Genomic DNA, 16,347 nt, shown 5'->3' with positions numbered 1-16,347 from the left:
GGTGTCACTGCCCGGCAGGTGACAGTGGCAGTGCCACCCCCGTGTCCCACCTTGCACCCGGGGCCAGGTGTCACTGCCCGGCAGGTGACAGTGGCAGTGCCACCCCAGTGTCCCACCTTGCACCCGGGGCCAGGTGTCACTGCCCGGCAGGTGACAGTCGGGCTGCTCCGGGACCAGCCGCTCGTCCACCTCGATGACCTCCTCGTAGAGCACGTCGGGCATGGCCACCTCCTGCGGGGACACCAGGGGACACGGCTGTGTCACGGGACAGCGCCGGGGTGGCACTGGGGACATGGCCGTGGCACGGACAGCGCCAGGGTGGCACTGCAGTGACACCAGGGGACACGGCTGTGTCACGGGACAGCGCCGGGGTGGCACTGCAGTGACACCAGGGGACAATGCCGTGGCACGGACAGCGCCTGGGTGGCACTGCAGTGACACCAGGGGACACGGCTGTGTCACGGGACAGCGCTGGGGTGGCACTGCAGTGACACCGCGGGGACACGGCCGTGGCACGGACAGCACCGGGGTGGCACTGCAGTGACACCGCGGGGACACGGCCGTGGGACAGGGACAGCGCCGGGGTGGCACTGCAGTGTCACCAGGGGACACGGCTGTGTCACGGACAGCGCCAGGGTGGCACTGCAGTGACACCAGGGGACATGGCTGTGTCACGGGACAGCGCCGGGGTGGCACTGCAGTGACACCGTGGGGACACGGCCGTGTCACGGACAGCGCCGGGGTGGCACTGCAGTGACACCGCGGGGACACGGCTGTGTCACGGGACAGCGCCGGGGTGGCACTGCAGTGACACCAGGGGACACGGCTGTGTCACGGACAGCGCCGGGGTGGCACTGCAGTGACACCAGGGGACACGGCCGTGGCATGGACAGCGCCGGGGTGGCACTGCAGTGACACCAGGGGACACGGCTGTGTCACGGGACAGCGCCGGGGTGGCACTGCAGTGACACCAGGGGACACGGCCGTGGCACGGACAGCGCCGGGGTGGCACTGCAGTGACACCAGGGGACACGGCTGTGGCACGGGACAGCGCCGGGGTGGCACTGCAGTGACACCAGGGGACACGGCCGTGGCACGGACAGCGCCGGGGTGGCACTGCAGTGACACCAGGGGACACGGCTGTGGCACGGGACAGCGCCGGGGTGGCACTGCAGTGACACCAGGGGACATGGCCGTGGGACAGGACAGCGCCGGGGTGGCACTGCAGTGACACCAGGGGACACGGGGCAGGACTGGGACAGGGACAGGACGGGGATGGCACTGGGACAGGAATGGGACAGGGCAGGGACAGGGGTGGCACTGGGACAGGACTGGGATGGCACTGGGACAGGAGTTGGGTGGCACTGGGACAGGACTGGGACAGGACTGGGCTGGCACTGGGACAGGACTGGGACAGGAATGGGGTGGCACTGGGACAGGAGTGGGATGTGACAGGGACAGGAAGGGAACAGGACAGGGATGGTACTGGGACAGGACTGGGATGGCACTGGGACAGGACAGGGACTGGAGTGGGGTGGCACTGGGACAGGACTGGGGTGGCACTGGGACAGGACTGGGGTGGCACTGGGGGACACTGGAGTTGGACTGGGCTGGCACAAGGGTGACACTAGGGTGGCGCCAGGTTGGCACCTGGATGGGACTGGGACAGGACATCGGGGTGGCGCCGGGGTGGCACCCGAGGGGACCGGGAGCAGGACAGGGACAGCAGCGGGGGACACTGGGACAGCACTGGGGTGCTCCTGGGGTGGCATCAGGGTGGCACTGGGACAGCACCGGGACAGGGACAGGAGTGGGGCAGGACTGGGATGACAGCAGGACAGGAGTGGGGTGGCACTGGGAGGGAACTGGGCTGGCACTGGGCAGGACTGGGAGGACACGGGGGTGTCACGGCCATGGCACCAGGGTGGCACGGGGACAACATTGGGCTGGCACAGGGACGTCACCCCCAGTGTTCCCCCGCTTCCTGTGACCGGCACTGTCCCCAGGAGGGTCCCCTCTTGTCCCCTGTCCCCTCCATGTCCCTCCGTGTCCCCCTCACAGTGTCCCCTGTCCCACGTCCCCTGTCCCCACCGTGTCCCCTCTGTCCCCCCGTGTCCCCTCTGTCCCCACCGTGTCCCCTGTCCCGTATCCCCTGTCCCGCCGTGTCCCCTCTGTCCCCTCGTGTCCCCTGTCCCGTATCCCCTGTCCCCCCGTGTCCCCTCTGTCCCCTCGTGTCCCCTGTCCTGCGTCCCCTGTCCCGTGTCCCCTCTGTCCCCACCGTGTCCCCTGTCCCACCTCCCCTGTCCCGCCGTGTCCCCTCTGTCCCCACCGTGTCCCCTGTCCCACATCCCCTGTCCCCTGTCCTGTGTCCCCTCGTGTCCCGTGTCCCCCCGGTGGCCGCTGGCTCCGGCCGGGCTGCGCTGGCCACGGGCCAGGACTGGCCCTGAGCCCGGCCCCGCTCACGGGACAGGGACAGGGACACGGGACAGGGGACAGGGGACACGCCAAGGACACCCGGCCGGGCTCCGGCAGGGGACAGGGACAGGGGACACGCCAAGGACACCCGACACGGTGTGGGGGACACGGGACACGGACAGGGGACAGGGGACACGCCAAGGACACCCGGCCGGGCCCTGACACACGGGGGGACACGGGACAGGGATGGGGGACAAGCCAAGGACACCCGACACGGGGGGACAGGGGACAGGGGACAGGGACACGGGACATGCCAAGGACACCCGACACGGTGGGACAGGGACAGGGGACAGGGACAGGGGACACACCAAAGACACTTGACACAGGGGGGGGCATGGGACAGGGGACAGGGGACAGGGACAGGGGACACACCAAAGACACTCGACACAGGGGGGACATGGGACAGGGACAGGGGACACGCCAAGGACACCCGACACGGTGTGGGGGACACGGGACAGGGACAGGGGACAGGGACAGGGGACAGGGGACAGGGGACACACCAAAGACACTCGACACAGGGGGGACACGGGACACGGAGAGGGGACAGGGGACACGCCAAGGACACCCTGACAGGCCCCGACACGGGACAGGGGACACGGGGCGGGGGGGACACGGAGTGAGGACATGGAGCGGAGACACGAGGGGACATCGAGCCCCACAGCAGGACACCGTGGGGCACAGGGGACACGGTGCCAGCCTGGCAGGGGACACAGGGACAGGGTGGTGGGGACACTGTGGGGCACAGGGGACACGGTGCCAGCCCAGGAGGGGACACTGGGGCACACAAGGACACAGTGCCAGCCCAGGAGGGGACAGTGTGGGGCACACGGGGACATGGTGCCAGCCTGGCAGGGGACACAGGGACAGGGTGGTGGGGACACACTGGGGTACACAAGGACACGGTGCCAGCCCAGGAGGGGACACTCTGGGGTACAGGGGACACGGTGCCAGCCCAGGAGGGGACACAGGGACAGGGTGGTGGAGACACTGTGGGGGACACGGGGACACGGTGCCAGCCCAGGAGGGGACAGTGTGGGGCACAGGGGACACGGTGCCAGCCCGGGGGGGACACAGGGACAGGGTGGTGGGGACACCGTGGGGCACAGGGGACACGGTGCCAGCCTGGCAGGGGACACCGGGGTACACAAGGACACGGTGCCAGCCCAGGAGGGGACACAGGGACAGGGTGGTGGGGACACTGTGGGGCACAGGGGACACGGTGCCAGCCTGGCAGGGGACAGTGTGGGGTACACGGGGACATGGTGCCAGCCCAGGAGGGGACACTGGGGCACACAAGGACACAGTGCCAGCCCAGGAGGGGACACCGTGGGGCACAGGGGACACGGTGCCAGCCTGGCAGGGGACACAGGGACAGGGTGGTGGGGACACTGTGGGGGACACGGGGACACGGTGCCAGCCCAGGAGGGGACACAGGGACAGGGTGCCAGCCCAGGAGGGGACACCGGGGGCACAGGGGACACAGTGCCAGCCTGGCAGGGGACACTGGGGCACACGGGGACACGGTGCCAGCCTGGCAGGGGACACAGGGACAGGGTGGTGGGGACACCGTGGGGTACACGGGGATACAGTGCCAGCCCAGGAGGGGACACTGGGGCACAGGGGACACGGTGCCAGCCTGGCAGGGGACACTGGGGCACACAAGGGCACAGTGCCAGCCCAGGAGGCGACACCGTGGGGCACAGGGGACACGGTGCCAGCCTGGCAGGAGACAGTGTGGGGTACACAAGGACACGGTGACAGCCCAGGGGGGGACACAGGGACAGGGTGGTGGGGACACCGTGGGGCACAGGGGACACGGTGCCAGCCTGGCAGGAGACAGTGTGGGGTACACAAGGACACGGTGACAGCCCAGGGGGGGACACAGGGACAGGGTGGTGGGGACACCGTGGGGGACACGGGGACACGGTGCCAGCCCAGGAGGGGACAGTGTGGGGCACAGGGGACACGGTGCCAGCCCGGGGGGGACACAGGGACAGGGTGGTGGGGACACTGTGGGGCACACGGTGCCAGCCTGGCAGGGGACACCGTGGGGCACACGGGGACACGGTGCCGGTCACGGGACGTGCCGGTCCCGGGACGTGCCAGCCCCGTGCCAGGCGGCCACGGGTCACCGAGGGGTCACCGAGGGGCCGCAGGACACAGGGGACACGTGGCACTGCGGGCACAGGGACCTGACAGCCCCACCCCAGGGACACTGGGACGGGGGGAGCGGCGCCACTGGCGGTGCCAGGGCGGGCCCAGGTGTGCCCAGGTGTGCCCAGGTGTGTGCCCAGGTGTGCCCAGGTGTGCCCAGGTGTGCCCAGCTGTGTGCCCAGGTGTGCCCAGGTGTGTGCCCAGGTGTGTGTGTACAGGTGTGTGTACAGGTGTGTGCCCAGGTGTGTGCCCAGGTGTGCTCTCACCAGGTCGAAGAGGCGCGGCCGGGCCTGGGTGCCGATGTGAGGTGGGTGTGGGACGGGGTTGGGGTGGGTTTGGGGTACAGGTGTGTGCCCAGGTGAGTGCCCAGGTGAGTGCCCAGGTGTTCCCAGGTGTGCCAGGTGTGCTCTCACCAGGTCGAAGAGGCGCGGCCGGGCCTGGGTGCCGATGTGCAGCAGGTGCCGGAAGCCGCGGGTCACGGCCAGGGCGGCGCGCTCGCCGCGGCGCTGCAGCAGCGCGTTGGTGGCCACCGTGGTGCCCATGCGGATCCACTGGATCCCGGAGCCGTCCAGCGGCTGGTCCCGGGGCAGGGCTACCCCCAGCTCCTGCGGGACCCCGACATTCACCGGGGAGCCCCAAAATTCACTCAAGGGACCCCAACATTCACCCAGGGGACCCCAAAATTCACCCAAGGGACCCCAAAATTCATCCAAGGGACCCCAACATTCACCAGGGGACCCCAAAATTCACCCAAGGGACCCCAAAATTCATCCAAGGGACCCCAGCATTCATCCAAGGGACCCCAACATTCATCCAAGGGACCCCAAAATTCATCCAAGGGACCCCAACATTCACCCAACGGACCCCAAAATTCACCCAAGGGACCCCAGCATTCACCGGGGAACCCCAACATTCATCCAAGGGACACCAACATTCACCGGGGAACCCCAACGTTCACCCAAGGGACACCAACATTCACCCAAGGGACACCAAAATTCATCCAAGGGACACCAAGATTCACCCAAGGGACCCCAACATTCACCCAAGGGACCCCAAAATTCATCCAAGGGATCCCAAAATTCAACGGGGAACCCCAACATTCACCGGGGAACCCCAAAATTCATCCAAGGGACACCAACATTCACCCAAGGGACCCCAACATTCACCTAAGGGACACCAAAATTCACCCAAGGGACCCCAAAATTCATCCAAGGGACCCTGACATTCACCGGGGAACCCCAAAATTCACCCAAGGGACCCCAAAATTCATCCAAGGGACACCAAAATTCACCGGGGAGACCCAAAATTCACCCAAGGGAACCCTGACATTCACGGGGGAACCCCAAAATTCATCCAAGGGACCCCAAAATTCATCCAAGGGACCCTGACATTCACCGGGGAACCCCAAAATTCACCCAAGGGACCCCAAAATTCATTCAAGGGACCCCAAAATTCACCCAAGGGACCCCAACATTCATCCAAGGGACCCCAACATTCACCGGGGAACCCCAAAATTCATCCAAGGGACCCCAAAATTCATCCAAGGGACCCTGACATTCACCGGGGAACCCCAAAATTCATCCAAGGGACCCCAAAATTCATTCAAGGGACCCCAAAATTCACCCAAGGGACCCCAACATTCATCCACGGGACCCCAACATTCACCGGGGAGCCCCAAAATTCATCCAAGGGACCCCAAAATTCATCCAAGGGAACCCCGACATTCACCTGGGGACCCCAAAATTCATCCAAGGGACCCCAAAATTCTTCCAAGGGATCCCAAAATTCATCCAAGGGACCCTGACATTCACCGGGGAACCCCAAAATTCACCCAAGGGACCCCAAAATTCACCCAAGGGACCCCAACATTCACCGGGGAGCCCCGACATTCACCGGGGAACCCCAAAATTCACCCAAGGGACCCCAACATTCACCGGGGAGCCCCAAAATTCACCGGGGAGCCCCAAAATTCACTCAAGGGACCCCAACATTCACCCAGGGGACACCAACATTCACCCAAGGGACCCCAAAATTCATCCAAGGGACCCCAAAATTCACTCAAGGGACCCCAACATTCACCGGGGAACCCCAAAATTCATCCAAGGGACCTCAAAATTCACCCAAGGGACCCCAAAATTCACCCAAGGGACCCCAAAATTCATCCAAAGGACACCAAAATTCATCCAAGGGATCCCAAAATTCATCCAAGGGACCCCAAAATTCACCCAGGGGACCCCAACATTCACCGGGGAACCCCAGCCCCACCCTCTGGGTGCCCGAGTGGATCCACCGGATCCCGGAGGCGTCCGGGGGCTGGTCCCGGGACAGCGGCACCCCCAGCTCCTGCGGGATCCACCCCAAAACTGAGGCCCAGGACCCCAGACCCATTCGGGGACCCCCAGACCCACAGCAGGACCCCAGCCCCATTTGGGGATCCACGGACCCACAGCGGGACCCCAGCCCCATTTGGGGACCCCCAGACCCACAGCGGGACCCCAGCCCCCTTTCGGGATCCCCAGCCCCATTTGGGGACCCCCAGACCCCCAGCGGGACCCCAGCCCCATTTGGGGACCCCCAGACCCACAGCGGGACCCCAGCCCCATTTGGGGACCCCCAGACCCACAGCGGGACCCCAGCCCCATTTGGGGACCCCAGACTCACAGCCCCATTTGGGTACCCCCAGACCCACAGCAGGACCCCAGCCCCATTTGGGGATCCACGGACCCATAGCGGGACCCCAGCCCCCTTTCGGGATCCCCTGACCCACAGCAGGACCCCAGCCCCATTTGGGGACCCCCAGACTCACAGCGGGACCCCAGCCCCATTTGAGGACCCCAGACCCACAGCGGGACCCCAGCCCCATTTGGGGATCCCCAGACCCACAGCGGAACCCCAGCCCCATTTGGGGACCCACGGACCCACAGTGGGACCCCAGCCCCATTTGGGGACCCCCAGACCCACAGTGGGACCCCAGCCCCATTTGGGGACCCCCAGACCCACAGAGGGACCCCAGCCCCATTTGGGGACCCCCAGACCCACAGCGGGAGCCCAGCCCCCTTTCGGGATCCCCAGCCCCATTTGGGGACCCCCAGACCCACAGCGGAACCCCAGCCCCATTTGGGGATCCCCAGCCCCATTTGGGGACCCCCAGCCCCATTTGGGGATCCCCAGCCCCATTTGGGGACCCCCAGACCCACAGCGGGACCCCAGCCCCATTTGGGGACCCCCAGACCCACAGCCCCATTTGGGGACCCCCAGACCCACAGCGGAACCCCAGCCCCATTTGGGGACCCCCAGACCCACAGCGGGACCCCAGCCCCATTTGGGGACCCCCAGACCCACAGCGGAACCCCAGCCCCATTTGGGGACCCACGGACCCACAGCGGGACCCCAGCCCCATTTGGGGACCCCCAGACCCACAGCGGGACCCCAGCCCCCTTTCGGGATCCCCAGCCCCATTTGGGGACTCCCAGACCCATTTGGGGACCCCAGCCCCCTTTGGGGATCCCCAGCTTCATTTGGGGGACCCCCAGACCCACAGCGGGACCCCAGCCCCATTTGGGGACCCCCAGCACGGGCTGGGGCAGGGGGTTCTGGCAGGCCCGGGGCTGGGGCAGGGGGGTTTAGGGGGGCCCGGAGGGGTGGCGAGTGGGGGTCGCGGTAGTCCCGGGGGTCTCAGCAGGGTGCTCGGGGGGGTCACACTGTCCCCACGCTGTCCCCGCCGTGCCCCGGGGGTCCCGGGGGTCCCAGCAGGACACTCGGGGGGTCCTGGGGGTCTCGCCACGTCCCCGCTGTCCCTGCCGTACCCCGGGGGTCCCGGGGGTCCCGGGGGGTCCCGCCGTGCTCCCGGGGGTCTCGCCACGTCCCGACCGTGTCCCCGCTTTCCCCGCCGTGCCCCGGGGGTCCCGGGGGTCCCAGCAGGACACTCGGGGGGTCCTGGGGGTCTCGCCATGTCCCCGCTGTCCCTGCCGTACCCCGGGGGTCCCGGGGTCCCGGGGGGGTCCCGCCGTGCTCCCGGGGGTCTCGCCACGTCCCGACCATGTCCCCGCTTTCCCCGCCGTGCCCGGGGGTCCCGGGGGTCCCAGCAGGACACTCGGGGGGTCCCGGGGGGTCCCGCCGTGCTCCGGGGGTCTCGCCACGTCCCCTCGGTCCCCCCGCTGTCCCCGCCGTGCCCCGGGGGTCCCGGGGGTCCCCCCGCTGTCCCCGCCGTGCCCCGGGGGTCCCGGGGGTCTCGCCACGTCCCCTCTGTCCCCCCGCTGTCCCCGCCGTGCCCCGGGGGTCCCGGGGGTCCCCCCGCTGTCCCCGCCATGTCCCCCCGGCGGTGGCGGGGCTCGCACCTCCTGCAGGACGCGGCGGATGCCCTCGGTGGGCGCGTCCCGGTACGCGGGGTCCTCGGAGAGCAGCTTGAGGACGCGGACGCGGCCGCCGGGGCAGCGGGCGAACACGTCCGTGAAGGTCCCGCCGCGGTCGATGGCGAACTGGAACCCGGCGGGGGCGAGCGGCGGCGCCGCCATGGCGGGAGCGGCACCGGCTCCGGGACCGGCGCCGGGCGGCGAGCGGCGGCGCCCGGGGCTCCGCTCCGGCCTGGACAAGGTCGGGCTGGCCGGGCAGGGGTCAGCGGCGGCCGGCGGAGCGCCCGGCCGGCCGGGGACGGCTCGCTCCGTCCCGCTGAGGGTGGCACAAGGGCTCGGGGCCGCCCGCGAAGGGCCGGTGCCGGTTCTGCCCCGGTCGGGGGTCCAGCGCTCGGTGCCGGTGCCCACCGGGATCGGAGCCGCCGGGATCGGAGCCGCCCGGGATCGGAGCCGCCCGGGATCGGTGCCGCCGGTGCCGCCGGTGCTGCCGGTGCTGCCGCTCCGCCGGGGGCGCTGCGGGCGCTCCGGTCCCGCCCGGTCCCGTTCGGTGCCGCGAACCGGCCGAGGGGGCGGGGCCTCGGAGGGGGCGGGGCCGCCGGGGGCGTCACCGGGACACAGCCCCCCGTGGGGGGGCGTGGTCCGTGCCAGAGGAGGCGTGGTCTAACGGGGGCGTGGCCTGCGAACCCGGGCGAGCATGAGGGCGTGGCCTGGTGCGGGGATTGCGTCACAGGGGGAGTGGCCGTCGGAGGTATATCCGATGGGGGCGTGGCCTCAGCCGTGGGAACGTCACGAGGGCGGCGCCTCCGGTTGGCGGGCGGCCGCGCGCGGGGCACGCCGGGAGTTGTAGTCCAGCCCCACACGCGGCGCGTACGGGCACCGGGGGCGCGCGCGGGGCACGCCGGGAGTTGTAGTCCAGCCCCACAGGCGGCGCGTACGGGCACCCGCGGCCCCGCGCGGGGCACGCCGGGAGTTGTAGTCCAGCCCCACAGGAGACGCGCGCGGGGCACGCCGGGAGTTGTAGTCCAGCCCCACAGGAGACGCGCGCGAGGCACGCCGGGAGTTGTAGTCCAGCCCCACAGGAGGCGCGTACGGGCGGCCCCGCGCGGGGCACGCCGGGAGTTGTAGTCCAGCCCCACAGGAGGCGCGTACGGGCGGTCCCGCGCGGGGCACGCCGGGAGTTGTAGTCCAGCCCCACAGGCGGCGCGTACGGGCGGTCCCGCGCGGGGCACGCCGGGAGTTGTAGTCCAGCCCCACACGCGGCGCGTACGGGCGGTCCCGCGCGGGGCACGCCGGGAGTTGTAGTCCAGCCCCACACGCGGCGCGTACGGGCACCGCGGGGCACGCCGGGAGTTGTAGTCCCGCCCCACACGCGGCGGCGGCGGTGCCGGTGCCGGCATGGCGGGGCTGGAGCTGCTGTCGGACGCGGGGTTCCGGGCGGACGGGCGCCGGCCGCAGGAGCTGCGCAAGGTGCGGGCGCGGCTCGGGGTGCTGGCGCGGGCCGACGGCTCGGCCTACCTGGAGCAGGGCAACACCAAGGTGCTGGCGGCCGTGTACGGCCCGCACGAGGTGAGCGGGGCCGCGGGGCTTGTGAGCCTCCCCTCAGGGCTTGTGAACCGTCCTGGGGCTTGTGAACCCCTCCTGGGGCTTGTGAACCCCTCCTGGGGCTTGTGAACCCCTCCTGGGGCTTGTGAACCCCTCCTGGGGCTTGTGAGCCTCCCCTCAGGGCTTGTGAACCCTCCTGGGGCTTGTGAACCCCTCCTGGGGCTTGTGAACCCCTCCTGGGGCTTGTGAACCCCTCCTGGGGCTTGTGAACCCCTCCTGGGGCTTGTGAACCCCTCCTGGGGCTTGTGACCCCTCCTGGGGCTTGTGAACCCCTCCTGGGGCTTGTGAACCCCTCCTGGGGCTTGTGAACCCTCCTGGGGCTTGTGAACCTCTCCTGGGGCTTGTGAACCCCTCCTGGGGCTTGTGAGCCTCCCCTCAGGGCTTGTGAACTCTTCCTGGGGCTTGTGAACCTCCCCTCAGGGCTTGTGAACCCCTCCTGGGGCTTGTGAACCTCCCCTCAGGGCTTGTGAACCCCTCCTGGGGCTTGTGAGCCTCTCCTGGGGCTTGTGAGCCTCTCCTGGGGCTTGTGAACCCCTCCTGGGGCTTGTGACCCCTCCTGGGGCTTGTGAACCCCTCCTGGGGCTTGTGAACCCTCCTGGGGCTTGTGAACCCCTCCTGGGGCTTGTGAACCCCTCCTGGGGCTTGTGAACCCTCCTGGGGCTTGTGAACCCCTCCTGGGGCTTGTGAACCCTCCTGGGGCTTGTGAACCTCCCCTCAGGGCTTGTGAACCCCTCCTGGGGCTTGTGACCCCTCCTGGGCCTTGTGAACCTCCCCTCAGGGCTTGTGAACCTCCCCTCAGGGCTTGTGAACCTCTCCTGGGGCTTGTGAGCCTCCCCTCAGGGCTTGTGAACCTCTCCTGGGGCTTGTGAACCCCTCCTGGGGCTTGTGAACCTCTCCTGGGGCTTGTGAACCTTCCCTCAGGGCTTGTGAACCTCTCCTGGGGCTTGTGAACCTCTCCTGGGGCTTGTGAGCCTCCCCTCAGGGCTTGTGAACTCTTCCTGGGGCTTGTGAACCTCCCCTCAGGGCTTGTGAACCCCTCCTGGGGCTTGTGAACCCTCCTGGGGCTTGTGAACCCCTCCTGGGGCTTGTGAACCCTCCTGGGGCTTGTGAACCCCTCCTGGGGCTTGTGAACCTCCCCTCAGGGCTTGTGAACCCCTCCTGGGGCTTGTGAACCTCCCCTCAGGGCTTGTGAACCCCTCCTGGGGCTTGTGAACCCTCCTGGGGCTTGTGAACCCCTCCTGGGGCTTGTGAACCCTCCTGGGGCTTGTGAACCCCTCCTGGGGCTTGTGAACCCTCCTGGGGCTTGTGAACCTCCCCTCAGGGCTTGTGAACCCCTCCTGGGGCTTGTGAACCCCTCCTGGGGCTTGTGAGCCTCCCCTCAGGGCTTGTGAACCTCTCCTGGGGCTTGTGACCCCTCCTGGGGCTTGTGAACCTCCCCTCAGGGCTTGTGAACCCTCCTGGGGCTTGTGACCCCCCCCCAATGCCTGGGACCCCCCCCCAATGCCCGTGACCCCCCCTCAGTCCCTGTGACCCCCCCCCAATACCCATTAACCCCCCCCCCCCTTTGGTCTCTGCCCCCCTCCCCCTGGGGTTTTCAGGGACCCCCATTCTGAGCCCCCCCTCCCCATTCTGAGCCCCCCTCCCCATTCTGAGCCCCCCCTCCCCAATTTGTGCCCCCCCTCCCCAATTTGTGCCCCCCCCTCCCCAATTTGTGCCCCCCCTCCCCATTTCTCTCCCCACCCCCCCCCCCACCGTGGGTGCCCCCCCACTCCCAGCCCCCCTTTCCCCCGCAGGTTCGGGGGTCCCGGGCCAAGGCCCCCCCGGACCGGGCCCTGCTCAGCTGCCGCTGCAGCTCGGCCCCGTTCGCGGGGGGGGGGCGAGCGGCGCCGCCGGCCCCCCCAGGGCGGGGGCGACCGCCGCTCGGGGGAGCGAGCCCTGCTGCTGCGGGGCGTGCTGGAGGGCGCCGTGCTCAGCCAGCTCTACCCCCGCTCCCAGATCGACGTGCACGTCCAGGTGACTCCTGGGGGGATTTGGGGGTGTCCCTGGGGGGGTCCTGAAGGGGATTTGGGGGATTTGGGGGTGTCCTGGGGGGTCTGGGGGTTCCTGGAGGGCGCCGTGCTCAGCCAGCTCTACCCCCGCTCCCAGATCGACGTGCACGTCCAGGTGACTCCTGGGGGGATTTGGGGGTGTCCTGAAGGGGATTTGGGGGGTCTGGGGGGGATTTGGGGGGTCTGGGGGTGTCCTGGGGGGGATTTGGGGGTGTCCTGGGGGGTCTGGGGGTGTCCTGGGGGGTCTGGGGGTGCCCTGCTGCTGCGGGGCGTGCTGGAGGGCGCCGTGCTCAGCCAGCTCTACCCCCGCTCCCAGATCGACGTGCACGTCCAGGTGACTCTGGGGGGATTTGGGGGTGTCCTGGGGGGGATTTGGGGGTGTCCTGGGGGTGCCCTGGGGGGATTTGGAGGGTCTGGGGGTGTCCTGGGGGGTCTGGGGGTTCCTGGAGGGCGCCGTGCTCAGCCAGCTCTACCCCCGCTCCCAGATCGACGTGCACGTCCAGGTGACTCTGGGGGGATTTGGGGGTGTCCTGGGGGTGCCCTGGGGGGATTTGGAGGGTCTGGGGGTGTCCTGGGGGGTCTGGGGGTTCCTGGAGGGCGCCGTGCTCAGCCAGCTCTGGCCCCGCTCCCAGATCGACGTGCACGTCCAGGTGACTCCTGGGGGGATTTGGGGGTGTCCCGAGGGGATTTGGGGGTGTCCTGAAGGGGATTTGGGGGGTCTGGGGGTGTCCTGGGGGGGATTTGGGGGGTCTGGGGGTGTCCTGGGGGATTTGGGGGTGTCCTGGGGGGTCTGGGGGTGCCCTGCTGCTGCGGGGCGTGCTGGAGGGCGCCGTGCTCAGCCAGCTCTACCCCCACTCCCAGATCGACGTGCACGTCCAGGTGACTCCTGGGGGTGTCCTGGGGGGATTTGGGGGTGTCCTGGGGGGATTTGGGGGTGCCCTGGGGGGTCTGGGGGTGCCCTGCTGCTGCGGGGCGTGCTGGAGGGCGCCGTGCTCAGCCAGCTCTACCCCCGCTCCCAGATCGACGTGCACGTCCAGGTGACTCCTGGGGGGATTTGGGGGTGTCCTGGGGGGATTTGGGGGGTCTGGGGGTGTCCTGGGTGGTCTGGGGGTTCCTGGAGGGCGCCGTGCTCAGCCAGCTCTACCCCCGCTCCCAGATCGACGTGCACGTCCAGGTGACTCTGGGGGGATTTGGGGGTGTCCTGGGAGGATCTGGGGGTGTCCTGGGGGGGATTTGGGGGGTCTGGGGGTGTCCTGGGGGGGATTTGGGGGGTCTGGGGGTGTCCTGGGGGGTCTGGGGGTGTCCTGGGGGATTTGGGGGTGTCCCGAGGGGATTTGGGGGGTCTGGGGGTGTCCTGGGGGATTTGGGGGTGTCCTGGGGGGATTTGGGGGGTCTGGGGGTGTCCTGGTGGGTCTGGGGGTGTCCTGGGGGGGTCCTGAGGGAATCTGGGGGTTCCTGGAGGGGCCATGCTCAGCCAGCTCTGGCCCCACTCCCAGATCGACGTGCACGTCCAGGTGACTCTTGGGGGATTTGGGGGTGTCCCGAGGGGATTCGGGGGGTACTGGGGGGATTTGGGGGGTCTGGGGGTGTCCCGAGGGGATTCGGGGGGTACTGGGGGGATTTGGGGGGTCTGGGGGTGTCCCGAGGGGATTCGGGGGGTACTGGGGGGATTTGGGGGGTCTGGGGGTGTCCTGGAGGTGTCCTGGGGGTGTCCTGGGGGGGATTTTGGGGGTCTGGGGGTGTCCTGAAGGGGATTTGGGGGGTCTGGGGGTGTCCTGAGGGAATATGGGGGTTCCTGGAGGGGCCATGCTCAGCCAGGTCTGGCCCCGCTCCCCGATCGACGTGCATGTCCAGGTGACTCTTGGGGGATTTGGGGGTGTCCCGAGGGGATTCGGGGTGGTACTGGGGGGATTTGGGGGGTCTGGGGGTGTCCTGAAGGGGATTTGGGGGATTTGGGGGTGTCCTGGGGGGTCTGGGGGTGCCCTGCTGCTGCGGGGCGTGCTGGAGGGCGCCGTGCTCAGCCAGCTCTACCCCCGCTCCCAGATCGACGTGCACGTCCAGGTGACTCCTGGGGGGATTTGGGGGTGTCCTGGGGGGGATTTGGGGGGTCTGGGGGTGACCTGGGGGGATTTGGGGGGGTCCTGGGGGGATTTGGGGGTGTCCTGGGGGGTCTGGGGGTTCCTGGAGGGCGCCGTGCTCAGCCAGCTCTACCCCCGCTCCCAGATCGACGTGCACGTCCAGGTGACTCCTGGGGGGATTTGGGGGTGTCCTGGGGGGGTCCTGGGGGGAATTTGGGGGGTCTGGGGGTGTCCTGGGGGGTCTGGGGGTGCCCTGCTGCTGCGGGGCGTGCTGGAGGGCGCCATGCTCAGCCAGCTCTACCCCCACTCCCAGATCGACGTGCACGTCCAGGTGACTTTGGGGGTGTCCTGGGGGGATTTGGGGTGTCCTGGGGGGTCTGGGGGTGCCCTGCTGCTGCGGGGCGTGCTGGAGGGCGCCGTGCTCAGCCAGCTCTACCCCCGCTCCCAGATCGATGTGCACGTCCAGGTGACTTTGGGGGTGTCCTGGGGGGTCTGGGGGTGTCCTGAACGGGATTTGGGGGATTTAGGGGTCTCCTGGGGGGTCTGAGGGTGTCCTGGGGGTGTCCTGAGGGAATCTGGGGGTTCCTGGCGGGGCCATGCTCAGCCAGCTCTGGCCCTGCTCCCAGATCGACGTGCACGTCCAGGTGACTCCTGGGGGGATTTGGGGGTGTCCCGAGGGGATTCGGGGGGTACTGGGGGGATTTGGGGGTTCTGGGGGTGTCCTGGAGGTGTCCTGGGGGTGTCCTGGGGGGGATTTTGGGGGTCTGGGGGTGTCCTGAAGGGGATTTGGGGGGTCTGGGGGTGTCCTGAGGGAATCTGGGGGTTCCTGGAGGGGCCATGCTCGGCCAGCTCTGGCCCCGCTCCCAGATCCACGTGCACGTCCAGGTGACGCTGGGGGAGTTGATTTGGGGGGATTTGGGGGGATTTGGGGGGTCTGGGGGTTATTTTGGGTGGTTCGGGGGATTTTGGGTCGCTCCCCGCCCCCCCAGGTGCTGCAGGCGGGCAGGGGCGAGCTGGGGCGCAGCGTGAGTGTGGCCGGGCTGGGGCACAGGGGGTCTGTGGGGATTTTTGGGGTGATTTGGGTGTTTTTGGGGTGTCCCTGACCCCTGTCTCCCCCCCCCCCCACCAGGTGCTGCAGGCGGACGGGGGCGAGCTGGGGGCCAGCGTGAGCGCGGCCGGGCTGGCCCTGCTGGACGCGGGCGTGGCCCTGCGCGGGGCCGTGGTGGCCGGCTCCGCCGGGCTGGCCGAGCCCCCGGCCGGGCCCCCGGTGGCCCTGAGCGACCTGAGCGCGGCCGAGGAGGCGGCCGGGGGCCCGCGGCTCGTGGTGGCCACGGTGGCGGGCAGCGGGCAGCTGGCCCTGTGCCAGCTGAGCGCCCGGCTGCACCAGGAGCGGCTGCGGCCGGTGCTGGACGCGGCCCAGGCCGCCTGCCGGGGGCTGCACGCCGTGCTGGACGGCGTGGTGAGGGCCAGGCTGCGCCAGGACACGGCCATGGAGCAGTGACCACCAGTGTGGCCACCCCAGGACACGGCCATGGAGCCGTGAGTGACCGCAGTGGCCACCCCAGGACGCGGCCATGGAGCAGTGAGTGACCACAGTGACCACCCCAGGACACGGCCATGGAGCAGTGACCATCACTG

The 16,347-nt window shown here is 69.1% G+C and overlaps 2 protein-coding genes across 2 annotated transcripts in view; one reads left to right on the top strand and one right to left on the bottom strand.

Annotated features, from left to right (window-relative positions):
- The window catches only part of OPLAH (5-oxoprolinase, ATP-hydrolysing), a 70,972-nt gene extending 61,799 nt beyond the window's left edge, over positions 1-9,173 (bottom strand). Inside the window, 3 exon segments of the mRNA XM_068177919.1 lie at positions 117-231; positions 5,043-5,234; positions 8,967-9,173. Coding sequence (XP_068034020.1) covers positions 117-231; positions 5,043-5,234; positions 8,967-9,143 — 484 coding nt within the window. The 5' untranslated portion in view covers positions 9,144-9,173.
- A 1,186-nt stretch (positions 9,174-10,359) lies between these two features.
- Positions 10,360-16,347, top strand: LOC137465807 (exosome complex component RRP41-like). Its single transcript, XM_068177860.1, is given in 4 exon segments — positions 10,360-10,547; positions 12,377-12,454; positions 12,456-12,596; positions 15,839-16,347. Coding segments are annotated over 4 exon segments (762 nt in total). The 5' UTR covers positions 10,360-10,376; the 3' UTR covers positions 16,211-16,347.

Source organism: Anomalospiza imberbis, chromosome 1 (genome assembly GCF_031753505.1).
Source record: "Anomalospiza imberbis isolate Cuckoo-Finch-1a 21T00152 chromosome 1, ASM3175350v1, whole genome shotgun sequence".
NCBI lineage: Eukaryota > Metazoa > Chordata > Aves > Passeriformes > Viduidae > Anomalospiza > Anomalospiza imberbis.
The sequence above is the reverse complement of the archived record's forward strand: the minus strand, read 5'-3'. Positions and strand labels throughout refer to the sequence as shown.